The following is a 27612-nucleotide window of genomic DNA, read 5'->3' as shown; positions in this document are numbered from 1 at the left end:
GCATATTTGTACACGAGCAGGTGGAACATGTTGAAGGCACCTAACATTAATTTGGACAATGTAATATATATTGTGCAGCCTGCGCCTTTTAGCCACTAGTCAGAAGTCAGAGACTAGTAAAATTATGTTCTACCTAGTGAGATCAGTTAAAAAAATACCATAACACCAAAATGTACCATATTCAACATAATAAGCGGGATAAGCTTTCACCTCAGTCAAACATCACCGATTTCATCTGTCGAAAACGGCACCTTTTAGTTTTTTATACAATGTTTACATGGTGTAGGTCTTTGAAACCACGACATCATCACAGTGCTGCAATGAGCAGGATACAAAGCTAGCCGACCACCAGGCACCATAAGGGTTTAAGATAATTAACATTTCATAATTACTTGTTTGCATGAGAGTTTAATTTTATTCATTTGCTTGGTTTTTATTAAAAAACAAAGTAAAAGAAATATGGTGTGTTTTTTGCCCTGCAATTGTAGTTATTTTAGATTTGAGAGTGGTTCCATTTTTGAGAATCGCTGCTGTTTTGCGGAGGTGATGTTTTAGCTACAGCGAGTGAGTATGGTTTTACGCCACTTTAAGCAATATCACGGCAAGGTACACCAGAAGTGGGCTTCACACATTGTACCCATATCGGGAATCGAACCCCTGTCTTCGGCGTGACGAACGAAAGCGTTAACCACCAGGCTACCCGACCGCCCCTGTTTAAGCTACAACCCGTATCTGCCAATACACAAAAGCTTTGTAAGTGAAATCTCCTTGGGTATCAGTACCAGATACACATAGTATAACAAGAATAAAACAATGTCAATTACATATTTTAATTTTCAGTGTCTCTTTCTGCTTTCTATGTATCACTTTACAACATGTATGTCACATACATAAACAAGTCAATTTAAGAAATAGTGAGTCATCAGAAAAATCAGCCTCGAGTCATCAGAAAAATCAGTTTCTTGATTAAAATTTGAAACAAATACACAGACACTTGCACATTTTACATGTCAATGTTGACATTTTTAACACACTTCAGATAAGGTGGAAAACATGGGAGTGTAGGAATATATCAAACCCATCACTTCAACATTACAGTTTTAATGTAACTCTTCACAGTTCCCATCATTAGTGACAGTCTAAACGTGAGTTTCAACACGACAGCACAAGTTTTATCCAACTGATCTGTTTCAGGCTTGAAACACATCAAAAATGTTTTCATAAAAGTCCCCCATTTCACTCTGCAAGACCAGATATAAGAAAATAAGTAGTCTCTAAAATGCTATGAATGCGTTCATGGTCTAATAAATATATTCATTATTGATAATTTGATGTTGAGGATCCAAATATATTACTCTGGGCTTGTGGGGGCTGTGATTCGTCCATGACTGTTCTGTTTGCTGGGTTGAACTGTTCGGCTGAGAATCGTGTAAACATAATGCCCATTCCCTCGATGAGTGCCAACAGAACACCACCAATAATGGCCGAACCCACCATCGCTCCTGCTCCATTTCTCACAGAAAGAATGGCCCCTGTGAGGGCACCACTTGTTATAGAATTCCAGGGATCTTCTTTCTTTCTGATATACACCATTGAACAGTCAATTGCTGAGAAAAGTCCACCCCACACTGCGAAGTTGCCCCCTGTAATGGGCGCTTTCTCTTTCATGGACACGAGGCTGCCAATAAGTCGTCTGTAGTTTCCACTAGGAGCGTTTCTGTATCCTTTGATTCCATGGAATAACGAGCCACCGATAGCTCCCATCGAAAAAGCGCCACCACAATCGTCAACTATACGCCATGGACACGGATCACGAGCGTATTCTTCCATGATTCGGACCCGTTTAACTTACGAAATCCAAGGACGAAAGGAAAGAACGTGCTCGAAGCCCCCTAGCGACCGAATGGAAACTACCGGGGAGATAACTCTTATGTTGTTAGAGTAACCTCCCTTCCTTGTCATTAATAGTTTGGACACGCCCACTTGGTTCAGCCTTACATTACAACATTCAACGATGTGAAGCCGTTTTTGTGTTTTGTCTTTGCAAAGCTTCCAAGATATAAGATGCCGAAGAGATAAGAAAAAGAATGTTTGATCGGTTATCAAGTAGCAATAGGAACACCAGTTTATTTGCGAAAGCGCAAGTTAGATTTATTTTGAGATCGTTTACAAAAACGCTCTTCGCCGGAAGTTGATTATCGTAGTTGACAAAATATGGCGGAAGACGAAGAAGCAGCGTCGCCAAGTGAACCATCCTCCCCGGTGAAGAAGGAATCGCTTCTGCAGCGAATGCTCAACTCTATAGTCGAGGAGAGGAATAGAGTTCATCCTACGATCGGGGACGATGGTAAGGGAACCTTCTACAGGGCGCTGTTTGTCCCTACGTTGGGCACAGCATCATGACCATGATCTCATGACATGATGGTACCAGTTCTATAAATCATATGAGGATGGATATATGTTTAACATGACTGTCGTGATCACTACATTGGAGTCGTATTACAGTTCAGAAATCGAGATGTGTGTTGATATTTGATGTTTGCTTTGATGGTGTACATGTGTTATGTTCATATAAACATTTGTCATCGACTGTCATCTGGGGAATATATTTAAAATAGGATTCAAATGGCAATATGGTTAACTATACACAAATACCAGGATGAGTCACTGCTACTTGTGACTCTGGAAATACAAGTCCCCTCCACAAAGTCAATATTAGTTGTTACTATATTAACATAGATAGTGAAAATCTGAATTCCAAGTTAATTTTTACTGACATTTAGTGGAGACTTGGGGCTGAATATGGGCCCTGAGTAGATTAAGATAAATCCCTAAGACCATTCAGTTATATCTGAGTGATTTGGCAAGTCAAACCTGTGATGTATTTATGCGGTGGATGTGTGGTACGGAATTCTGAAGATGAACCCATTATTGTGGACAGGTAATCCTTGTAATGTACTGTGTTGTGTTGACAGATTCAGGCTTCGAACTGGTCAATGTCAGTGACTTTTGGACCAAGCTGTTCTCCCAGTACTTCTTAGATGGCAGCACGTCACCGGATGAAAGTCGAGATGACATGCTGTTTTATGTGAGAAGAAATAAACTTGGTGCCAAAGGGAAACCTGCTTCTTTACAAGTACGTGTGTTTGTGATTCAACTTTCATTCCGTAATCCTTTAATGCTTTTGATGGATTCACATATATTTACCTTGGAGTTAGTCATCATGATTTGGCTCGTTTGAAATTTACTTCCACAGATATATTTCTACTGTATCATATCAAAGAAATATTCATGATATTAGTCGCAAAATATTGATCATTTTAAAAAAGGGTTGTTGTTTTTTACTTTTCCAATATTGCATTTACGGCATACCACTCTGACTGACTGATTATAAATCACACTGATTGACTCATGTATTATACTACATTGACTGATTGTATACCACACTGATTGATTGTAGACCATACTGATGTATACCATACTGGTTGACTTATTGTATTCAACTCTGATTGACTGATTGTATACCACACTGATTGACTGATTGAATGTAGACCACACTGATGTATACCATTCAGGTTGACTTATTGTATTCCACTCTGATTGTATACCACACTGATTGACTGATTGATTGTATACCACACTGATTGACTGATTGATTGTATACCACACTGGTTGACTTATTGTATTCCGCTCTGATTGACTGATTGTGTACCACACTGATTGACTGATTGATTGTATACCACACTGATTGACTGATTGATTGTATACCACACTGATTGACTGATTGATTGTATACCACACTGGTTGACTTATTGTATTCCGCTCTGATTGACTGATTGTATACCACACTATTTGACTGATTGATTGTATACCACACTGGTTGACTTATTGTATTCCACACTGATTGACTGATTATATACTACACTGATTGACTGATGTATACCACATTGATTGATTGTATACCACACTGATTGACTGATTGATTGTATACCACACTGATTGACTTATTGTATACCACACTGATTGATTGTATACCACACTGATTGACTGATTCTATACCACACTGATTGACTGATTGTATACCACACTGATTGACTGATTGTATACCACACTGATGTATACCACATTGATTGATTGTATACCACACTGTTTGACCTGTTGACTGTTTGTATACCACACTGATTGACTGATTGATTGTATACCACACTGATTGACTGATTGATTGTATACCACACTGATTGACTGATTGTATACCACACTGATTGACTGATTGTATACCACACTGATGTACACCACATTGATTGATTGTATACCACACTGTTTGACCTGTTGACTGATTGTATACCACACTGGTTGACTGATTCTATACCACTCTGATTGATTGTATACCACACTGATTGACTGATTGTATTCCTCACTGTTGTTGATTTCTTCTGTTACAGGCAGAAATAGAAGTCTACCGTCGTGACTCAAAGAAGCTTCCGTCTCTTGATGATAGAACAGTTGACTGGGAAGAGACTGTCTATCTCAACATTATTTTACATCAGGTAAATGTCGTGACATGCCTATGTCAATGTTACGTCAGATGGAATGTCTTTCTCAGCATGATTTTACAACAGGCAAATATCATTGAATATCAAGAGCTACATGCGGTGCAGTTTGAAGAACGTCACTGCTGGACTAGAGAGGAATCAAGGACAGGTTCTCTCTGGCTTCCAGGGGAGGTTACAAGTCATGGCCGAACGGGTTTGTCCTTGTTCCGTGCTATGCAACCGTTCCTTAGAACTGTGTCCTGTGCGAAGACACAAAATGCATGAGTTACCTGAACTCATGATAGTTGTCTTAGTAGCACAAAGGTTTTCTTTAGAAACAACCCATGCACAATACCTCATCAGAACGAGCCTACATATTGTGACAGTCTTTGATTGGATCATAGTTCCCATGGTTCTAGGACCAGCTCCCTCGTGTACGGTTGAGGTCTGTTTCAGGCTAGGGTTTCTGTGCCCCACCTTCCAACCATGGGATAAATGCAAAGTGCGAGAAAGGGTAAGTTTTAAAAATTCATAAATGTTACAATAATTTGCATATTTATAATACTTATCCTATCTCACATGAAAAACTCCCACCCAGTCATCCCTGCATCACAGTTACGCAACCCTTTAGACACTCCATGAAAGTGAAAGAGTGGCACGGCAGGTCACGTGGTCAGGCAGCACAAGGTCCATGCGTTGTAACAGCTAATGATGATAGTGGTGACCATGGTGATGGCTAGGATATGTTGGGTGTTTTTTTAATCTGGAAACAGGTTCAAGGAGCGTGCACACTCTAGGTTTGGCTGAGAACAGAGAAATGCAAAGTGTGAGATAGAATAAGTGTTATATATATATACAAGTTGTTGTAAAATATAAACTATTATTCCACTCATTCCTCCTTTGTTTGCCCCTGCAGTTTGTGTACAGGGTCACATGTGCTGTGTGTACCAGGACTGATGAGAAGAACCTGCAGATACTCAGGAAGTTCACACAGGTTAGAAGTACACGCTGACTTCCTTGTTTAATGACCTTGTTGAGTGACCTTGCTTTATGACCTTGAGTGGCAATTTTGGTGACCTTGTTGAGTGACCTTGCTTAATGACCTTGTTGAGTTGTTGAGTGGCAATTTTGGTGACCTTGTTGAATGACCTTGTTGAGTGGCCATTTTTAGTGACCTTGTTTAATGACCTTGTCCTTTAGTACAGCCATGAGCCCTAGTCATGGTTCCAGGAACCTATTTTCCTAACTATGATGCTAGCTTTGTTTTTGGTACCTATGATTCCCAAGTTGAAACGCGAAGGTTAACCCAGAAATCAGACAATACAGAACTAAATTGTAAAATCAGTAAATAACCATACAATATCAACGAACAATCAACAAATTACTTTGAAGCACACAGAATAAAGTTTACAATCATCCATTTTTTGTCACAGTTGAATGTCTCACATGAGGCACATGCTCCAGTCTTGAATTCAAGTCATTACCATGACATCTCTGGTCTCTGTCACTAAAGCTGGCTAGCTGTACCTTTTATACTGAAGACACTGGTTATGACTGTTAAAAAAAGTGGAACATTTGAAGAATGATTGTAAATATTAAATAGAATTTCACCCTCATGTTTTGATATCATCATCACAAACTGATAAACGTTTAAAACTCTGGGGCTTTGCGGGGAGTTTTAAACTTTTGTTGACCTGTGTTGATTATATTTGATATCAACTGACACTTGAATAAAATCTTTTATATATCACCAGGGTGATTGTCATCAATCCTGTTGCCATTTAAGGGAGACTAGACTCAAGTCGTTTGGCAGTCCTAGCAAAGTTATTTTAAGTCATTACAGATGTAAAACCGACAATGCAATTTTAAAGGAAGACTACGCTCGAGTTATTTGGCAGCCCTAGCAAACTGTTAATTCCCAAGACACTTGAATTGCCTGTGAACTGAAACTTTGTGTTGTACAAGGTACAAGAATTCTCAATGTCTCAATTTGACACAAGTCTGTTCTTACAATGTCTAGACCTTGAGCACTGGATCGTGGAGAGTAGTCTCCCTTTGAGTCCTGACAGCATGGAACGCCGATCATGCTTTGAACTACTGGTGTCCATGACCCAGATTCATAAGACAATATTCATTGACTCATATCCTCTTGACTTTCCTCTGTTGTCAGTCAAGATATCGTGTCTAAATAAACATATGGCATTATTGTGTGTTGCAGCGCGTCTACCCTTCTCCGAGTCGGCGTAGAATGGATAGTAAGGGAACAGAAGAAGAAATCACATATCCAAATATATTCTTTACAGTCGATAATTTTGAAGAGGTAAGAACAGGGACTGTATCATATTTTTAATTTCTATGATGTCATTAACTGACCATCCTCGTCTATCTGGTGTGTCTTATCCCTATTTTTATGTTAGAACCCATGAAGATTCCGGGGTAGAATAGGTCTTCAGCAGCCCTTGCTTCTCATAAAAGGCGACGATGCATGTTGTAAAAGGCGAAGAACGGGATCGGGTGGTCAGGCTTGCTGACTTGGTTGATGCATGTCATCGGTCCCAATTGCGTGGATCGATGCTCATGATGTTAATCAATGGATTTTCTGGCCCAGACTCGATTATTAACAGACCGCCGTAATATAGCTGGACTATTGCTGAGTGCGGCGTTAAACAACAAACAAACCAAACCAAACCATTTTTATGTTACATACCCTTTGCCCTTTTCACTGACCTTCCATGACTGACACAATATATCACCAGTGTGGCCTCCTGGTGTGCATAGGTCACAAATCAGGTCAAGTTAAGCAACATCGGTTGTGGAGAGTCCTTGGATGGGTGACCACACTTCCGCAGCTTGGCTCCTGAGAGTTTCTAGGGCTTCGGTCCTGCCCCACACTGAAGCACATGTACCACATGTGGTGTCTTCTTGGGCAAATGACTTTGTTGAAATGTGCCTCTGTTCAACCAGCAGTGAATGGGTACCCGGTAGGATGAGATGGCCATGTGGTTGTTAACCTTCTAGCGCCTAGCAGGCAGCTTGTGTTGTATATTCCCCAGAGAGCTAAGAATGATTCCTGAGTGAACACTGACTGATCCAGTGAGCGGGGTAATAATAGTGCTTTGAGCATGCCCCTGAGTGGTGTGGAAAAATGTCCATAGATTGGAGATTTATTTACTGGATAACAGCCTGCTGTAGATGGCATGTTATCTGTCTTTGCAGCCATTAGGCAATCATGAAAACAGAACATGATTTTCTCACATTTTCTCACAGAGTTCTATAACCTCTTAAAGATCCAGGTTAGAATTGGTCTTCAGCAACCTATGCTTGTCGTAAAAGGTGGATAAAAGCACTTTGCTTGTTGTAAGAGGAGACTAACGGGATCGGGTGGTCAGGCTCTCTGACTTGGTTGACACTTGTCATCATATGTCAATTAGTTAGATTGATGCTTGTGATGTCACAGTCCAGACTTGGTTATTTACAGACCGCTGTCATATAGCTGGAATATTGCTAAATGCAGATTAAAAAACAAACATACAGACAAACAAACTAGCGGACCAAATTTGGGATATTGGTGTCAGTAAGTGAGAAATGATCCAGGTCAAATGTTACTTTCACAACTCCCCGTTAAAATTAACTTGTCTGAATTGTACAAATCAGGTTGGTTCCAAGCAACTAACAGGATCGGGTGGTCAGACTCACTGATTTGGTTGATGCATGTCATCGTATCCCAATTGCTTGGACCGATGCACATGATATCAATAGCTAGATTGTCTGGTCCATACTCGATTATTTACAGACCGCAGTCATATAATACTGCTGAGTGCTGCGTTAAACAGCAAACAAACAAACAAACCTGGAAATATTATTCATTCTGAGCATGTAAGCTTACCTGGACTGACCAGTTACACTAATCTGATATGTGACTCCTGATGGATCTTCAAATCAGACCAATTAAAATATTAAATCGAATTTTTGTATAATTTTTGAAAATTGAATCAGAATTAGAACATAAATCAATAGATGGGTGTTTGTATCATATTGTGAGGTGTCAGTGATTCACGGCATCACTGTTATGTATTATACCCATAGCACAGTTTTTTTTGTTTTTTTTACATATATTGATGCCTCTTTGGTGTGATCATTTGTTCTCTGATTCCTTTGGGGACAGACCCGTGAAGATTCCGGGGTAGAATAGGTCTTCAGCAACCCTTGCTTGCCGTAAAGGGGACTCTGCTTGTGTGGATCGATGCTCATGATATTAATCACTGGATTGTCTGGTCAAGACTCAATTATTTAAAGACCACCGTCATATAGCTGGAATATTGCTGAGTGCGGCGTTAAACAATAAACAAACCTTTGGGGACAATGGTGGCCAATCGTCTAAGCCATGCAATTTGCTGTGCAGAGTTGTGTCCCTTGCCAACACCAGGAACCTATGATCATTGGTTTGGATCCCGGTTTGGGCCAATTATGTTTCGAGGTTTGTCAGCACCATACCCATGTTTGATGGTATCGCTAAAGTGGTAAACGTCTGAGACCTGCATCATTTCGGGATTTCCTCCCACAGTAAGCTGACATGCCCTGATATAACTTGAATACTGTTCAAAGCAACATTGAACCCAACTCACTCACTCGCTGATTCATTTGTGAAAGTTTATACAGATTTGCTAGGACCAGGTGAGCTGATGAATATGATGTTTTCAATGTTTTGCTCCAGGCCTTTCAAGACATCATTATTCGGGACAGTGAGAACATAGCTGTGGAGTTGCTGGCAACAGACAAGGACGGGTCCTTCCAGGGACTTATATTCCAGGGCTCTGTCAAGTACGAGTCACTCAAGAGGGTGTACGATGCACGGGTAGGTAGACTGTCAAGTACGAGTCACTCAAGAGGGTGTACGATGCACAGGTAGGTAGACTGTCAAGTACGAGTCACTCAAGAGGGTGTACGATGCACGGGTAGGTAGACTGTCAAGTACGAGTCACTCAAGAGGGTGTACGATGCTCGGGTAGGTAGACTGTCAAGTACGAGTCACTCAAGAGGGTGTACGATGCACAGATAGGTAGACTGTCAAGTACGAGTCACTCAAGAGGGTGTACGATGCTCGGGTAGGTAGACTGTCAAGTACGAGTCACTCAAGAGGGTGTACGATGCACGGGTAGGTAGACTGTCAAGTACGAGTCACTCAAGAGGGTGTACGATGCACGGGTAGGTAGACTGTCAAGTACGAGTCACTCAAGAGGGTGTACGATGCACGGGTAGGTAGACTGTCAAGTACGAGACACGCAAGAGGGTGTACGATGCACAGGTAGGTAGACTGTCAAGTACGAGTCACTCAAGAGGGTGTACGATGCACGGGTAGGTAGACTGTCAAATACGAGTCACTCAAGAGAGTGTTCGATGCACGGGTAGGTAGACTGTCAAGTACGTGTCACTCAAGAGGGTGTACGATGCACGGGTAGGTAGACTGTCAAGTACGAGTCACGCAAGAGGGTGTACGATGCACGGGTAGGTAGACTGTCAAGTACGAGTCACTCAAGAGAGTGTTCGATGCACGGGTAGTTAGACTGTCAAGTACGTGTCACTCAAGAGGGTGTACGATGCACGGGTAGGTAGACTGTTAAATACGAGTCACTCAAGAGAGTGTTCGATGCACGGGTAGTTAGACTGTCAAATACGTGTCACTCAAGAGGGTGTACGATGCACGGGTAGGTAGACTGTCAAATACGAGTCACTCAAGAGGGTGTACGATGCACGGGTAGGTAGACTGTCAAGTACGTGTCACTCAAGAGGGTGTACGATGCACGGGTAGGTAGACTGTCAAATACGAGTCACTCAAGAGAGTGTTCGATGCACGGGTAGTTAGACTGTCAAGTACGTGTCACTCAAGAGGGTGTACGATGCACGGGTAGGTAGACTGTCAAGTACGAGTCACTCAAGAGGGTGTACGATGCACGGGTAGGTAGACTGTCAAGTACGAGTCACTCAAGAGGGTGTACGATGCACGGGTAGGTAGACTGTCAAGTACGAGTCACTCAAGAGGGTGTACGATGCACGGGTAGGTAGACTGTCAAGTACGAGTCACTCAAGAGGGTGTACGATGCACGGGTAGGTAGACTGTCAAGTACGAGTCACTCAAGAGGGTGTACGATGCACGGGTAGGTAGACTGTCAAGTACGAGTCACTCAAGAGGGTGTACGATGCACGGGTAGGTAGACTGTCAAGTACGAGTCACTCAAGAGGGTGTACGATGCACGGGTAAGTAGAATGTCAAGTACGAGTCACTCAAGAGGGTGTACGATGCACGGATAGGTAGACTGTCAAGTACGAGTCACTCAAGAGGGTGTACGATGCACGGGTAGGTAGACTGTCAAGAACGAGTCACTCAAGAGGGTGTACGATGCACGGGTAGGTAGACTGTCAAGTACGAGTCACTCAAGAGGGTGTACGATGCACGGGTAGGTAGACTGTCAAGAACGAGTCACTCAAGAGGGTGTACGATGCACGGGTAGGTGGACGGATATTGCCCATTCAGTTTATGTCCATACTAAACCTTACTTATTCATTTCTCATTCTTTGCCGAAGGCCCGGGTTCGATACCTCACATGGATCAGCGTTAGAAATTGGCACTAGTCCTGTAGTCCTTACCAAACTGCCCAATAGTAAAGGTATCCTAAGGACTAGTAGAAATTGGCCCATTTTAAGGGTTTTGCTATATGTTATCATTATAAGGACTAGTGGACAAAAACTGTTAGTTTCTAACACTGTCCAGGATACAGTGTGTGAATCCCGTTTCTGGTTTCACCTGTCATGATATCGCTGGAAAGCAATAAATACTGTAAATCTTGAAATTAACGCAAGCGAGAATTAAATGCGAAAAATGCAAGTGGTCTCTTCTCGCATTATTAAACATCGCATTTATATCAACAATAAGACATTTTGGATAGCAGAAATACCAACTTAGACATACGCTGAAAACAAACAACTATGTATTCCACATCACTGTTTATTGTTTCCACTTGTAACAAGTATGTAAACAATGTCATTCAGACACTAATTACATACTGTGAATTGTCACTGCTGCATCAAGACAAGAGTTCTACTCACTTATGTCATCACTGATCACAACTAGATGTCCAGACAGACGCCACACACACGACACAGTGTTCTCTGCGACATGATCCAGCGTGCATGTATTGTTTTAGCGGTAGTACTCTATTCAGCGCTAATAAGCGGTGCTTTTTGGTGTGTGATAGGATTAATGTAAGGTTAGATTAAGGTGAGGATTCTCATTAACACCTGACAGAGGACATTTCTTTAGATATACATCCACTGATGCTTGAGAAAGGGGGTGTCGCATTCATATTGAGTCTGATTGGTTTGATGATATTCTTGGCTGTCATTTCAGATAAGTTTGACGTCAAAGATGGTCCAGCGAATGTCATTAGGATGGTTCAAAGGTCACAAGCGTGTGGAGTACATGCGCATGAGGGGTCCACAGGGCAAAGGTCACGCCGAGATGGCTGTGAGTCGGGTAAAGGGTTCAGGACCAGAAACACCAGACATGGAAAATTTTCCTGTAGATGATTTTGATGATCAGGTGAGCTCACTTTGTCATTTTGTGTTAATAGACAAAACACCTAGTTTCACATGATTAACATAACCTCTCTCAGTTAAAATTGTCTAGGGCGGTCGGGTAGCCTAGTGGTTAAAGAGATAGCTCGTCACACCGTAGACCCAGGTTCGATTCCCGATTCGGGTACAATGTGTGAGTCCCATTTCTGGTGTCCCCGCCATGATACTGCTGGAATATTGCTAAAAGCAGCATAAAATCAGATCTATCTATCTATCTTCATGCTATTTGTGACACTGTTTGGGACATGTACGAGGCCTCTGTGGCCCAGTTGAAAGAGTGTCTGCTCAGAGAGCAGAAAGTCGGTGGTTCAATCCCCAGTCACACATACCCACATGAATGCACATCGCTATAAAAGTGCAATAGTCTTCAATGCAACGTTACCCCCTATTTCACCTCACCTATTCCCCTGTGAAATACAAAGATAACAGGTTTAAAGAATAGGGACATCTGTAATGGAGGTCACTGTTAGCTAAAACTTCTTCAAACTAGATCACAACCAGCAGCCTTCCAAACACATACCGTATACGACGTAATATGCACCCAGGGCGCTCTCAAAATTAGAAATATTCCTTATTAGAATAAATTTTGATAAAAAAAAAAGTTGAAAGATTGTAAGTTTCGTGGTTTATGCTGACAGCCTGAAATGATACAAGAGAAAAGTATGTGCGTTTTATGCACAACAGATATATTTTTCCAGAATTTAATTGCCCATAATTAAGGGTGCATATAACACACAAGTGCGTATTATGCACAAATATATAAGTCTTGTGTACATTGATCAATCGGAAGGAGCAGGCTGCTTATTACGTTAAATACGGTAATAAATGCACTGAATTAAACACATTGAAAGCTGATTACGAAATTGAATCTAGGGAGATCTGACATGGATGTCACTGTCAGCAGAAAATTCATTGAACTAGATCACAACCAGCAGCCTTCCAAACACATAATAAATGCACTGAATTAAACACATTAAAAGCTGATACAGAAATCAAATCTTTTTCATTCAAACATGCAAGAACATCTAGGGCAGAATTTGATCTACCTGTAATGTGGAATGAATTGTGTTCCCCCAGCAAAACCAGTATGCACAGAGGAGGATGAGTGACCCCAGCTCAGGGTTCAGTTCGCTGATGCGCGGCGGGTTTCGACGAGCAGTTGGGATGAAGAAGTCGCAATCAGAAACAGAAAATGTAGAAACCATCGCTGACGATGGATGCCATGAAGTGGAGGCAGGTACACTACAAGAGGGTAGGCCAACATTGCTTCTCTTACTGGGTAGTGGTAGCCAACATTGCTTCTCTTACTGGGTAGTGGTAGCCAACATTGCTTCTCTTACTGGGTAGTGGTAGCCAACATTGCTTCTCTTACTGGGTAGTGGTAGCCAACATTGCTTCTCTTACTGGGTAGTGCCAGCCAACATTGTTTCTCTTACTGGGTAGTGGTAGCCAACATTGCTTCTCTTACTGGGTAGTGGTAGCCAACATTGCTTCTCTTACTGGGTAGTGCCAGCCAACATTGCTTCTCTTACTGGGTAGTGGTAGCCAACATTGCTTCTCTTACTGGGTAGTGGTAGCCAACATTGCTTCTCTTACTGGGTAGTGGTAGCCAACATTGCTTCTCTTACTGGGTAGTGCCAGCCAACATTGCTTCTCTTACTGGGTAGTGGTAGCCAACATTGCTTCTCTTACTGGGTAGTGGTAGCCAACATTGCTTCTCTTACTGGGTAGTGGGTAGCCAACATTGCTTCTCTTACTGGGTAGTGGGTAGGCCAACATTGCTTCTCTTACTGGGTAGTGGTAGCCAACATTGCTTCTCTTACTGGGTAGCCAACATTGCTTCTCTTACTGGGTAGTGCCAGCCAAAATTGCCTCTCTTACTGGGTAGTGGTAGCCAACATTGCTTCTCTTACTGGGTAGTGGGTAGCCAACATTGCTTCTCTTACTGGGTAGTGGGTAGGCCAACATTGCTTCTCTTACTGGGTAGTGGGTAGCCAACATTGCTTCTCTTACTGGGTAGTGGGTAGCCAACATTGCTTCTCTTACTGGGTAGTGGGTAGGCCAACATTGCTTCTCTTACTGGGTAGTGGTAGCCAACATAGCTTCACTTACTGGGTTGTGGGTAGCCAACATTGCTTCTCTTACTGGGTAGTGGTAGCCAACATGGCTTCTCTTACTGGGTAGTGGGTAGGCCAACATTGCTTCTCTTACTGGGTAGTGGGTAGCCAACATTGCTTCTCTTACTGGAGTAGTGGGTAGGCCAACATTGCTTCTCTTACTGGGTAGTGGTAGCCAACATGGCTTCACTTTCTTGCTTGTCTGATGTGGGAGACAGTGATGTCCAGATTAACGCATGTCTTATGTTGCATGATCTTTGTGTCGTCTGTAGCACGAGACTGGTGACCTGTACACACTGCTGGGATGCTCGACGAGAATAAAGATCCCAGCATCCGAGAGCTGCTGTGTAAGAGGAGATTGGGTGTTTACAGTGTGTGCATCACTCATGTCCTGACTCACTTGTACCATGTTGTACCCCTCCGTATGTTAGTGTACCAGTCACAACACCAGTGTTTCTTTGCAGAGTTAAACACCAACTTGGATCAGTACAATGGCTTCTGGGGCAAGTCCTTTGGTCAGGCGTGGCACTGGTTCAAGGAACAGAAGCGAGCTAGTAGTGTGGCCCTCAACGCTTACCTTACATACATCACCCTACCATGGCATAGAATCATTGCAGGTTGGTACAGGCTTGTTTGTTACCATGGTTACGGGTGCCACCACTAGGGCAGGAAGCACTTACCCTTTTTCAGCAGTGAGGTGAGGTGAGGTGAGGTGGGTCTTTAACGTCGCGTTCAAGATTATTGCACTTATATAGCGACTTGTGTGTCTGTGTGTGGCTGCTTGTACTAGTACAGACTGCCGAATTTTATAGTGCTAGCCCACTGAGATGCCATGCCGCAGTTTAACATGAATGCCTCACTCAGACACATTATAGTACTGACGCCAAGCCACCCAGTCCTTGTTTTAGCCCCTTAATGTCGAGGGCCAGGCAGGGAAACAACAAGAACCATCTTTTTTTTATGACGCAGGCAGGGATCAAAACCTCTGCCAAGCAGATGCTCTACCGCTAGACCCCGGAGGCAGTCTCTTTTTTAGCGAACATGTGCATGTACAATATACATAACATAACAATTAACCATATGCTTATGATACAGTTTTAATCGTGTAATGTAATGTAAAAAAAATTCTTGTGATTATGGAAAGTGTTTTGTCGCTTTTATTTACTGTTGAATCATCATCATCACTTAATCGTCATTAATCACATTAAATATATAACCACTCACCTTACTTGATTGACATTTAGTATTCACGCAGAGAGAATGATTGATTGTATCCTTCATTCCAGACATGATTGACGCCCGTCATCAGCCAGCTCTAACACACTGATGTCCCTACTCTTCAGTGATAGAGGCTCCCTCTGGTGCTCGAATCCAGCATTTAGGCTTGCAGAGTTATTTCCCTTAGAAACGCCACATCTGAGTCACACACACATCCACAGCTATAGATGTAGAACCAGTATATATATCAAATGTGTTTCACTTGAACAGGTGTTCTGTTCAGTTGGGATATGTTTCAAAGTATGGTTTTTTTAATGTAATTGAAAACATGCATGGTTTAAATGTTATGTACCACATTCCAGTATGTTGATTTTGTTCAATTTAAACCTATTTTCAGTGTGTGCTTACAAAATGGCATCCTACAAATAGGTACCAAGTTTACCAATATTTAAGGTGTTTTATTGGGCTAGAATCAGTTATTATTTTACAATGCTGGTTAATGAGTCCTGCTGTAATTTGATATCTTTATACAAACTATAAAAATGTATAAATACCAAAAATGACCACCAATTATGTTTGGCATATTGTTTTCTTATTCCTGATAAAACCAAAACTAGTAGAAACCTTGTTAATTTTCTTCTTCTTTTTCCAGACTTCTTTTAAAATAAGCAGTACATCTATCCTTGTTTAAGAAAAAAGCAGGCAAATGTGGCTGTTTCAACTGAAAGACCAACCTGTAACCATGGTAACCGTTATGAAACAAAGAAAATAGCATTCCTAGATGTTTAAACCATAAACAACTCAGGAAGAGATTTTTTTGGATATGTTCCATATTTGTCAACAATGTTTGCATTTTGCAAATTCTAGTCTTGAATTATACATTTAGCTGTAATAGTTGTAGAATTTGGCTACTTTTGTAATTGTTATGTAGTGTAAACGACACACTATATGGTTAAGCAGGACCAATGTCTGGTACAGGTGATGGCAGTGTATTAAATGTCAGGTACCCTTACACCGTTTAACCTCTTGATTTGAAAGTCTCTTGTTCAATTCCCCACATGGGTACAATGTGTGAAGCCCGTTCTGGTGGCCCCAAACCCTGATGTTGGAATATTGCCAAAAGCGGCATCAAACCCAACTCACTCAGTCACTCTTAGTTTGACTGTTCATTGCAGGTCTATGGGAGGGTACATGGGTGCAATGTGTGAAGCCTATTTCTGGTGTCCCCTGTCGTGATATTGCTGGAATATTGCTAAAAGCTGCATAAAACCATACTCACTCAATCACTCACTATGGGAGTGTGGTCAGTCAGGTTTCAAGGCTTACTTAAGGATGGTGGTGTGGCCTAGTGGTTAAAGTGTTCGCTGATCACACCGAAGGCCTTGTTTCTATCTCACTTGGGTACAATGTGTGAAGCCTATTTCTGGTGTCCCTTGCTGTGATGTTGGAATATTATAATATTATAATATAAAAGGTGTAATACCAAATCCTCACTCATGGCTTTTTATGTAAAAAACACCAAAGGTAATATACATGTATGTATGACTTTATTGTGACACGACAGGGTGTTATATGTTCTGGTGAAGACGTTCCGACAATATAACACGACAGTCGACTAACTGATTCAACCCACACCACACTGCCACTGGAGCATCATGCAATGAAATATTTATTTATAGTTGTATGGGGTTGTGATTCACTTCAAAAAACATTCATCGTCACTTTCAGCAAGTGTTCATCCTGATCATTAAAATCATCACACAAAAAACATCAACTGCATCCAGCTTACGACAGTAGCCCAGTGCTATCATGGATTTCAGATTTGACTCAATAAAATCAATAAGTTGCCCCTCAATTGTGTAACATTGTGTCATCACTTCTTTAAAAGTAGGAACCAAAAAGATACATGTGATATTTAGGAGTAAAATATCCTTACTCATTGTGAACACAAGTATTGAATATCATCACCTATTAATACAAAACCTAAACCCATAATAAATAAATGTTATACAATATTTTTCAAGAGCGCAACATGGGAGCAATGTGTGAAGTCTATTTCTGGTGTCTCCTGTCGTGATATTGCTGGAATATTGCTCAAAGCTGCGTGCAACCATACTTATTCAATATCCCTTCTCAGACTATCCAAGTCTGTGTTCAGTGTTAGGGCTTTGACAGCTTCCCAAGCACAAGCTTGGTTTAGAGGGACTCACAACCAGGGGGGATAACTCACATCCTCACTTCTCTGACAAGCATGTTGCAGACATGGATGGGAAGTGGCTTCAATGTCTGAGCAGAGTTAACTTAGATGATGCTAAGATAAAACAACATCATGTCGATCATCTGGCATGTTACTGTTGAAACTTGTTTCTCCAGTCCAGGTCAGGTTTTGAGACACAGTCCTTGAGTCCACATCTCCCTTCCGAGTCCCAATGAGTGCAGAGAGTTCCGACATTCATGTTACCCTACGGTTGCTTTGTTGAACATGCCTTAGGTCATCTTCCCGAGGCAAGAAAGTTTACTGACTATGAAAGTCCAGTTTCCACCCTTGCCAAACTCAGCTGGAATTCCTGGGCTCGATCGTAGAGCCAACAGTGGCTATTATGAGTTATGTACTTTCCAGCCTCTCCTATGGACCAATCAGATTCCACCTCTCGTATCACTTGCATTTGCTTGAAATAAAATGGCGGCACCCAGTCAAGACGATCTAATCGATAATCAAGATCTATATTGTGATAAAACGGGTCTTACGTCACGAAATGCATCAAATCACGCAAGCACCTGCATTAAAAACATGAAAAGATTTGAAAAATATCTCTTGACAACGAGTTGGCGGTGCACATGCTTTGCAAATCCTGCATTCGATCGAAATCTGCACGACAGTTTATTAACTGTATTTGATTCTGTTGCACGATTTTGATTGGACTATGCATAGACTCGTCAGTCCAGCCCAAATGTAATCTATAATACCAGCCTAGTTCGGCAAGGGTGGAAACTGGACTTTCTTATAAAATCAGTTAACACCTTTGCCGCGGGAAGATGCCTCTAGGTCTGAGCTTTGAATCTCTTCCTGTGAGAAGTTAACTGCCATTGAGTTTAGCTGCTTCTTTTCCTTGGCAAATATACCGAACAAAAAAGCTTATGGATTATGACTATATTTGTTATGATGTTAAAAGTTTTTGAATGAAATTGATGTTTCAAAAAAGATTTATTTCATGATCCCTAACTTTTTTGGTTAAGTATATATCATCTCAGTACCACAAAGCTACACCAATGTGTCCTGAATACTCTTTGTTTTTTTGTAAGACATATTGTATTGTTGTCCAAAGATATTATGATTTTAACCCCTGCTGCTGGTGATTTCATGATCGTCCAGTCCATAATTTCAATCTAGCATATGTATATATGATTTGCCAGATGTTTTCATTTTTGCCAATGTGATAGAATTCCATATGTTGAGATAGCATGACACACATATGTTAAAGATGTATATATGTATTACACAGTTGTACATAGCACTCATTATGTTTTGTTTATTTGTAATTTTTTTAATTTTGTTTTTGAGAATTTATGCGAAGCGAAGTTTTCAATGGTGCAAGCTGCAATGTGCTTACGTAAGTGAGTATAATGGTGATGCTGTATTTGTGACATAGTCGTATGAATGTTATGAATGACTGCCTGAACTTTGTTTCTTAATATTTGGTGAATTACAGTAACCATGGTAACAGATGTGGTCATTAAGATGCATACCATAATTCTCCATGAGAGGTAGGACCGCCTCCGTGGTCTAGTGGTAGAGCATCCACCCGGAGAGCTTAGGTTTGAGGATGACTGACCGCTCCATGGTCTAGTGGTAGAGCGTCCGCCCAGAGAGCAAAGGTTCGAGGTTTGATCCCCGGCCGCGTCATACCAAAAGAAGTTAAAAAATGGTACTTGTTACCCTGTCTGACGCTTGGAAATAAGGGGCTAAAACAAGGACTGGTCGGCTCGGAGTCTGAGTGGGGTATTCATGTTAAATTGCAGTGTGCTAGCACTATAAATCGGCATCAGTCCGGACTGGTACAAGCAGCCACACACACACACAGATGTGTGCACGTCGCTATATAAGTGCAATAATCTTGAACGTGACGTTAAACCCCATTTCACCTCACCTCACCATGAGAGGTAATTTCCATGAGACGTACATTCTCCATGAGCAAGTTGAGCACTACAGCTGATTGGCACAAAATTCTAAGCATGATTCGAATTGTGTCCGAGTAATGATGATTTTTTTCTGAGAACAATGCAACAATTATGAAGAATGTAAAACTTCCATTATGGTGCAGTGTTAAAGAGAGGTTCCACTCTCTGGGGACAATCTTCTGTCTAGGTCTAGATTGATATTACTAAAAAATATTCAATTTACAGACAAAGAAAGTGGCTTTGAAGTTTGCAAGGACTGCCTGTTAAACTCCAAAGTTGTCTCCCTTTATATTCCATTGGGGTTTCGAGGTATTTATTGGAATACAATGTACCACAATCAGTAAATAAAAACCACGAAACCCTGTCCAAAACTATAGGAAAGCTGTACAAAAGCAGAGCATGTCATCTTCCCGAGGCAAGGGAGTTAACTGACTTTAAAAGTCCAGTTTCCACCCTAGCCAAACTAGGCTGGAATAACTGGGCTCGATCGTAGCGCCACCAGTGGCTATTACCAGTTATGTCCCTTCTAAGCCTCTCCTATGGACCAATCAGATCCCACCTCTCATATCACTTGCGTTTGCTTCACACAAAATGGTGGCGCCCGGTCAGGACGATCTGATCGATAATCAAGATCTATATTGTGATAAAACAGGTCTTACATCGCGAAATGCATCAAATGCACCTTAATCAAAAACATGAAAGGATTTGGAAAATATCAGCTGACAACGAATTGACAATGCACATGCTTTGCAAATCCTGCAATCGATCGAAATCTGCATGACAGTTTACAAACCGGATTTTGATTTCGGTGCGCGATTTTGATTGGACTATGCATCGACTCGTTAGTCCAGACAAAACGTAACTCCACAATACCAGCCTAGTTTGGCAAGGGTGGAAACTGGACTTTTATAGTCAGTTATCTCCTCTGCCTCGGGAAGATGGAGCAGTGTATGTTCCGAGCTGTCCTATAGCGTCTGGTATGTACAGTAGTCCACCTAGCTTGTCATGAGGTCTCCTGTGCCTTATCTGACTTAACAGTAGCAGTGGACATCCACGTCTGTTACACTTTCAAGATTTGACAGTTCACGCCTGACCATATCAATCTTTATTAAAAGCCATGTTGCCATATTAGAAGTGAAAATTGTATGAATGGATCATTAAAAATCAGTTATGACACCAGGTGTTCTCGAAAAGGGTAAGCATGTCCTGCCCTACCGGTACCACCCATATAGCCATGGAATTGTTACAATATTGTATAAAACATCAACGCTAGGAATAATCAGTCTTTATCCACCGAAATAGATCTCATCAGGGACAAAAGAGAAGTGAAAATTGTATGAACGGGTCATTAAAAATCAGTTATGACACCAGGTGTTTGCGAAAAGGGTAAGCATGTCCTGCCCTACCGGTACCACCCATATAGCCATGGAATTGTTACAATATTGTATAAAACATCAACGCTAGGAATAATCAGTCTTTATCCACCGAAATAGATCTCATCAGGGACAAAAGAGAAGTGAAAATTGTATGAACGGGTCATTAAAAATCAGTTATGACACCAGGTGTTTGCGAAAAGGGTAAGCATGTCATGCCCTACCGGTACCACCCATATTGCCATGGAATTGTTACAATATTGTATAAAACATCAACGCTAGGAATAATCAGTTTTTATCCACCGAAATAGATCTCATCAGGGACAAAATAGAAGTGAAAATTGTATGAATGGATCACTAAAAATCAGTTATGACACCAGGTGTTTGCGAAAAGGGTAAGCATGTCCTGCCCTACCGGAAGCACCCACATGCCACCAATTTGCATAAACATGTGTTTGTTACCTGACGCCACACAGCAGTAATCTTGCCATTGGAACAAATGCAATTGGATAATAAATGTTATAGTTCAATACGAGTATGTCATTTTGTAAACAAAAACAAATGTATTTCGTCAGGTAATAAATTTAGGATATGATGTTTAGAAATGGCTATTTTAATGTAGATTTATGCAGAAGATGGTGCTTAATTTTATTCCTGGTATATATTATAGAAACAAGAAAGCATCTTATTGCCAGATGAAGGTTGTTGTTTTCTTAACTTAAAAATGGCAGGTGAAAAACAAATAAAAAATCATTCAGTGAAAAAGATGGGAGGCTGTGTGATAACGACAAAGGTTGAAGCAGGTCACCTACCCAAGGTCACAGCAGGGATACTGGCATGTAGGAATAGTTGACTTAAACTGAACATAATGATATTTTTATATCTATGAACTCATGCACCTGTGACTATTTACATGAATAAATTTCAATAGGGTATGACTGAGAGGACTTGCAATGACAATGGGATTGAGTTGAGCTGAATGGATGTACGAGACTAAGTAAACAAGGGCAGATAATCAGTGATGATTTAGGATTGTAATGATTGAGGGAGAAACTTAGACAAAATGTATAGAATGAAGAATTTCTGTGGAGACCGTTACAACTGTTAACAGTAAGGGACTTGGGTGGCTTAGTCCTCTAAGGCACTGCAATTCTCTGTGCAGAGTTGTGTCCCTTGGGCAGACCGGAAGCCTTTGATTGTGGGTTTGAATCTTGGTTTGCCCCGATTATGTTTCTAGGGTTATCAGCACCATACCAGTACTTGTGGGTGTCACCAAAGTGATAAACATCTGAGACCTGCATTACTTCAGGCTTTCCTCCCACATTAACATGACATGCTGTGACTGGAATACTGTACAAAGCAGTATCATACTATACTCACTCACTCACTTGTTAACAGTGTGATGGGGGGCACAGGTGGCCCAGTCATCTAAGGCGCCGCGATTCGCTGTGCAGAGTTGCGTCCCTTGGACACGCCAGAAACCTATGATTGTGGGTTCGAATCCCAGTTCGCCCTGATTATGTTTCCAGGTTTGTCAGCACCATACCCGTGCTCGTGGGTTTCAACAAAGTGGTAAACGTCTGAGACCTGCATCACTTCGTGCTTTCCTCCCACATTAAACTGACATGCTGCGATATGACTGGAATACTGTTGAAATAGGCGTTAAACCCAACTCACTCACTCACTAACAGTGTGATGAACAACTGATAAAGATGAGAATTCTGTTGGAGGTTTGTTCCATTACTCCATCCATTGTATTATGAATATTCATACACCATGTAGCATGAGATTACCCCATGGGGATTGTGAGTTAGAATTGGTCTCCAGCATTCTATGCTTGTTTTAACAGCCGACTTAATGGATCGAGTGGTCAGATATGGTTAATGGCGTTTCAGCGAACCACGAAGGTGTGGATCGTTGTTCATAATATCAACCACTGGATTGTCTAGTCCAGACTCGATTATTTACAGGCTGCCATCGTATTGCTGGAATAATGCTGATTGTGGCACTAAACAACAAACAAACAAAGCATGAGATTATAGTGTCTTAGAGTTGTTTCTATAGGCTGATATGGATGTTTAAAAACAATCTCTTGCCATCTACAGTGAAGACCCAGGTACCCTGAAACTATACCACTCAAAGAAAGTTAAGGAATCGATTCTTTCATATGACTTTCATGACAGATTAACTATGGTCATATAAAAGAAAGAATCGGGTGTTCTTTAACCTCATTTTAGTAGTAAATATCAGTGATTGTGCATAGATCATTTATAAGTCACTCAGAAATCGTTTTGTGTAGTATATCATGTATTAATATTTTAATAACACTTTGTGATTGGCTGAGGGTATATCAGAACACTGTGATTGGCCAACCTATTTCAAAGATGGCCAATCACAGCCATCTAGTCAACTATTATTTATTCCCCACATTGAACTAATGATAATCAGTTATGATTATAGAACAGTCTTAACATATGATAATAGAAGAACAAATTCAGAATTGTTAAAGTTTGATATTATTTTTTAGTCGTTCAGCGTTGTTGAGTTTTCTTGTTACTTTTTGGGGTGTTTTCTGTTCTTTGAGGTTTACTTTTCATGCTGCAAGGTATGGGCATTGTGTGAATGTGGTAGATAATGCTGAGTAGAGTAGAATGAGTGCTTCAGTAACTGATGAATATTTTATGGAGAACTTTTCATACATATATCACTCGCTTTATCAGCTTGATTTCTGTGGAGTATTGTCCGTCCGTATATGGTCAATAACTGCTTGTAACTAGAACCAAGATATCAAATTTCTGTTTTTTAACAACAAAGATATATGTTAAGATTCCTTGATACACAGGTTGTCAGGACTATATCCGGGGATATTAAACAAGATGATTTACTTCTAGGTTTTCAATAGGACTATATCTCCTTTTCTTTTTTTGAGAAAAGAATTATGTAATTTCAGGTTCTGCTTTATTAGTTTCTATCCTTGGCATCAGGTTGTTCCTGAATCTAACGCATGACAAGGGCATGTTTAAGCAACATGGATGAAATGTACACTCAGACCCAAACTATTAGATTGAGAATCCACTTGCTCCCTTTTCAAAAATGGATTGTTTTCTTCAAAAATTGGCATTTTGGGGGTGTTTGCTGCAAGACAAAAACAAATCTATTTCTACATGCCACTGTATATTACATTTGCAATTCTTACTGACAGTTTAAGTGTAGGACAAAAACAGAAAGGAAAGAAGTTTTGAGGAAAATTGTTTGAATAAGTTTTGGTCTAGTAAATTGTAACAAAGGTAATTTTTCTTTAAACCTAGAACCTATGTAACTTTGGCTCATATTTTGATTAAATTTTAACAATAAATAAATTTTTCTCTCACAATATGCTAACAGAGGTCCTACAGTAAACCTTAAGTTTCATTCGCTATACCTTTTGTAAGAAGAAATTAAGTGGCATCAGTTTTGTAGTAGGATAGAAACAAATATTTTTTGCTTTATTAACTACTTATTGTAATAAAATCATAATATGATATGATCGCGTCTCAGGTAGATATTCTGTAAGAATTAAATTTCTATGATATTTCTATGTCCTTTAATATATTTCTTTCCTATATGATCTATCACTGTTTACATATTGTCTCTGCATAGACTGACCATTCAATACTATATTTACCATTGTTTGGCAATAGTGGCCATTATAGGACTTAACTTCAAATCTGAATTAATTATGAAATTTAACAAAAGTTTTAAAAGTTGTTAATTTTGATACAAGATAAATATGGAGACCCCTCAGCATGCTCAGGGCTCTGTCATGTTGATACAGAGAAATAGAACCTTTATTCTTTCAGGACTTTTCTTCAAACTGTCATTACATCATGTTGACATATGAATAAATGACTATGTACACAATGAATAAATGTGTTCAACGAGTGTGTTTTTTTTCTCTTTTTTTATTATCATCATCATCATCATCATTATTATTATCATAATTATTTTTTTTTTATTTTTTTTTTTTTATTTTTTTGTAGAGCATCAACTCTATCAATAAGTATTATCAACAATATTACGCAGATCGAGGGATCAGTGTGCACTCAATTTTTATTCCTATCCCCCTGGGGAGGATACGAAAAGCTGCCTTTGAGGGGCAAGAATGTTAACAGGCACATTACCATCACATCCTCCCGGGTACCCATTCACTGAGGCATATTTCGAACAAAGTCACTTGCTGGAGGAGACATCACATGTGCTACCTGTGCTTCTGTGTCAGACAGGATCCAAGCCCTCGAAACTCTCAGGAGCCAAGCTGCCGAATGCTGTCACCCATCCAAGGAATTGTTTTTTGTTAAAGGCTGCACTCAGCAATATTCCAGCTATGTGATGGCAGCCTGTAACTAATCAAATCTGGACCAGACAATCCAGTGATTGATAATGACCAATGATCCATCTCATTGAGGGTTGATGACTGAATCAACAGAATTAACGGAATCACCAAGCCAGACCAACTGATCCAGTGTCCTCTTTAGACCAAATTGCTTGGGACTCATTCTAACCCAGAATCCCAATGGAGGTTACAGAACAGTTACTCATCTGATCACCCAAAGTGGGGAAGGAGGGGGGGGGGGGGGGGGGGGGGGGGGGATAACTTAAGGATAACTTCCTTTTCACCCAAGGGCAGTCGGGTAGCCTAGTGGTTAAAGCATCCGCTCGTCACGCTGAAGACCCGGGTTCGATTCCCGACATGGGTACAATGTGTGAAGCCCATTTCACCAATGGGGGTCCTACCACTGATCTAGGTGCTATTATCTTTGTTACCAGGTGATTTCCAAATCTAGCAAAGGCTAACCCAGAAATTGTTATGTACAGAAAGAAATTGTGAAATAAGCAAATGACCACGCAAGATAATAATGAACAAATTACATTCAAACACACAGTTTTAAATTTACAATCACAACACACAATACAATGGGTCAACCAAGGGACAGGGGCAATGAGTAACAGGCCTTAGGATATACGTATTGTGCACTCACGGACGTCCATAGTATTGTCAGAGTCGAATGCCTTGGAACAGGGCTGTCTCCGTTCTTGATTCTGGTGATTTGTGTAAGAAGCTTGCCGCAATTGGGAGCTTTGAGATACCAGTATGTATCCCATCGGTACTTGGCGAGTAGATAAGACGCTCGTAATGGGCCTCAAAACGCCCTCTTAAAGAGGTACAGCCAGACTAACATATAGTCTCTGAAATGAACATATCGTACAGAAAAAAACAGTTGTTCAGTTATCTTAATAAAAATCTAATAAAAAGGGAGCCCAGTGATTCTCTTCATTTTCAGATACTGCAGTAATCTAGACTTGCCAAACATTATAGACTTGCATGGGCTGTAGTTGATATAAATGTATCAGGGTCTGTAAGACAGACTAAGGTACAGCCAGCCTTCCAGAAACTGTCACATCGCGAAACTCATTGAACGTTATGCTGCACATCCTTTCTGTTTGCGTGTGTGTGTGTGAGTGTGCGTGCGTGCGTGCATGCGTGCGTGCGTGCGTACGTGCGTGCGCGCGCTCAAGAACAACTAACACTTCCTTTTCAACGTAGACATTTTACGAGCGCTTCAGTCATTCGATGCCCCTCCTCGCCAATCACCACAAAGAAGCTAACGCTTTCTTCTGCCACATCACATGATGCCAGTCACTTGATTGCCTGGCCCAGACTCGATTATTTACAGACTGCCATCATATTGCTAGGAACATGGTATGGTTTTATTCTGTGCTTGTCGTAAGAGGCGACTAACGGGAACGGGTGGTCAGGCTCGCTGACTTGGTTGATGCATGTCATCGCATCCCAAATGGGTAGGTCGATGCTCATTATATATATCACTTGATTGCCTGGCCCAGACTCGATTATTTACAGACCACCGTCATATAGCTGGATTATTACTGTGAAACAACTGACAAACAAACAATGGTTGGTACTCTGACATTGTACATTGAGTCTAGTTAGTGTTGTATTTCTTAACTGAGCCCATTGGTGGCCCCCGTCGTGATATTGCTAGAACACTCACTCACTCACTCACTCACTCACTCACTCACTCACTCACTCACTCACTCACACTCCAGCATGTTGATGAGGTGTTGAAGTGACCTTGAACTTATAAGTTGTACTGATGTTAAGTTGGTTTCCCTGTAATCATCACCAATTTATTGTGTTGAAAGAGGCCCAGCTGTCACAGTTGTCATAAGAAAAAGTCAAGTTTATGATTATCCTTTTGCAAGAAAGATATTGTTGTTTTTTGTTAGCTCTCTGACTGGAAGGCGTTAGTTGTTGCATATTTGGCAACTCCTTCAAACAAGCAGATACTTTGCATGAATGATCCAAGAGATGGTGTCACTGCTCTCGGAATTCTGATCCCATATTAATCATGGCCACCAAGACAGCCATGTGTATTTGTTCTTTTTGTCCATTACAGCATTTGACATGAAGCAAATATATGTTATGTGGAATAACGTCTTCATGTTTTGGTCAGATGTTGTAGCAGGATCACGAGGGCTTGTGGTATAAAACCTTATGATGGG

The 27612-nt window shown here is 40.9% G+C and overlaps 2 protein-coding genes across 3 annotated transcripts; one reads left to right on the top strand and one right to left on the bottom strand.

The window, feature by feature from the left end:
- Positions 1–814: 814 nt before the first annotated feature.
- LOC139462067 (mitochondrial import inner membrane translocase subunit Tim17-A-like) lies at positions 815–1892 on the bottom strand. Its single transcript, XM_071243569.1, has one exon. The coding sequence runs from the start codon at positions 1828–1830 to the stop codon at positions 1318–1320; it is 513 nt and encodes a 170-aa protein (XP_071099670.1). The 5' UTR covers positions 1831–1892; the 3' UTR covers positions 815–1317.
- A 96-nt stretch (positions 1893–1988) lies between these two features.
- On the top strand, positions 1989–17224 carry LOC139462535 (uncharacterized protein KIAA0930 homolog). Of its 2 annotated transcripts, none has more exons than XM_071244332.1 (10): positions 1989–2347; positions 2976–3136; positions 4443–4547; positions 5449–5526; positions 6751–6852; positions 9247–9387; positions 11938–12129; positions 13242–13401; positions 14746–14898; positions 15568–17224. In XM_071244332.1, the coding sequence occupies exons 1-10, from the start codon at positions 2215–2217 to the stop codon at positions 15606–15608; spliced, it is 1266 nt and encodes a 421-aa protein (XP_071100433.1). In that variant the 5' UTR covers positions 1989–2214; the 3' UTR covers positions 15609–17224. The 2 variants fall into 2 exon arrangements, with proteins under 2 accessions (XP_071100433.1, XP_071100432.1); XM_071244331.1 differs by having other exon boundaries at positions 13242–13416.
- The last annotated feature ends 10388 nt before the right edge of the window (positions 17225–27612 follow it).

The sequence above is a fragment of the Haliotis cracherodii genome, unplaced genomic scaffold (assembly GCF_022045235.1).
Source record: "Haliotis cracherodii isolate W230 unplaced genomic scaffold, xgHalCrac1.p SCAF_15, whole genome shotgun sequence".
In the NCBI taxonomy this organism is placed as follows: Eukaryota; Metazoa; Mollusca; class Gastropoda; order Lepetellida; family Haliotidae; genus Haliotis; species Haliotis cracherodii.
This window is presented reverse-complemented; position numbering and strand designations above follow the sequence as displayed.

Bases quoted from the DNA above. Each gene is read 5' to 3' on its own strand.
- LOC139462067 (XM_071243569.1), bottom strand. From the start codon at position 1,830: ATGGAAGAATACGCTCGTGATCCGTGTCCATGGCGTATAGTTGACGAT.
- LOC139462535 (XM_071244331.1), top strand. From the start codon at position 2,215: ATGGCGGAAGACGAAGAAGCAGCGTCGCCAAGTGAACCATCCTCCCCG. The intron at 3,137-4,442 runs GTACGTGTGTTT...CTTCTGTTACAG, and splicing joins GGAAACCTGCTTCTTTACAA to GCAGAAATAGAAGTCTACCG. The intron at 9,388-11,937 runs GTAGGTAGACTG...CTGTCATTTCAG, and splicing joins AGAGGGTGTACGATGCACGG to ATAAGTTTGACGTCAAAGAT.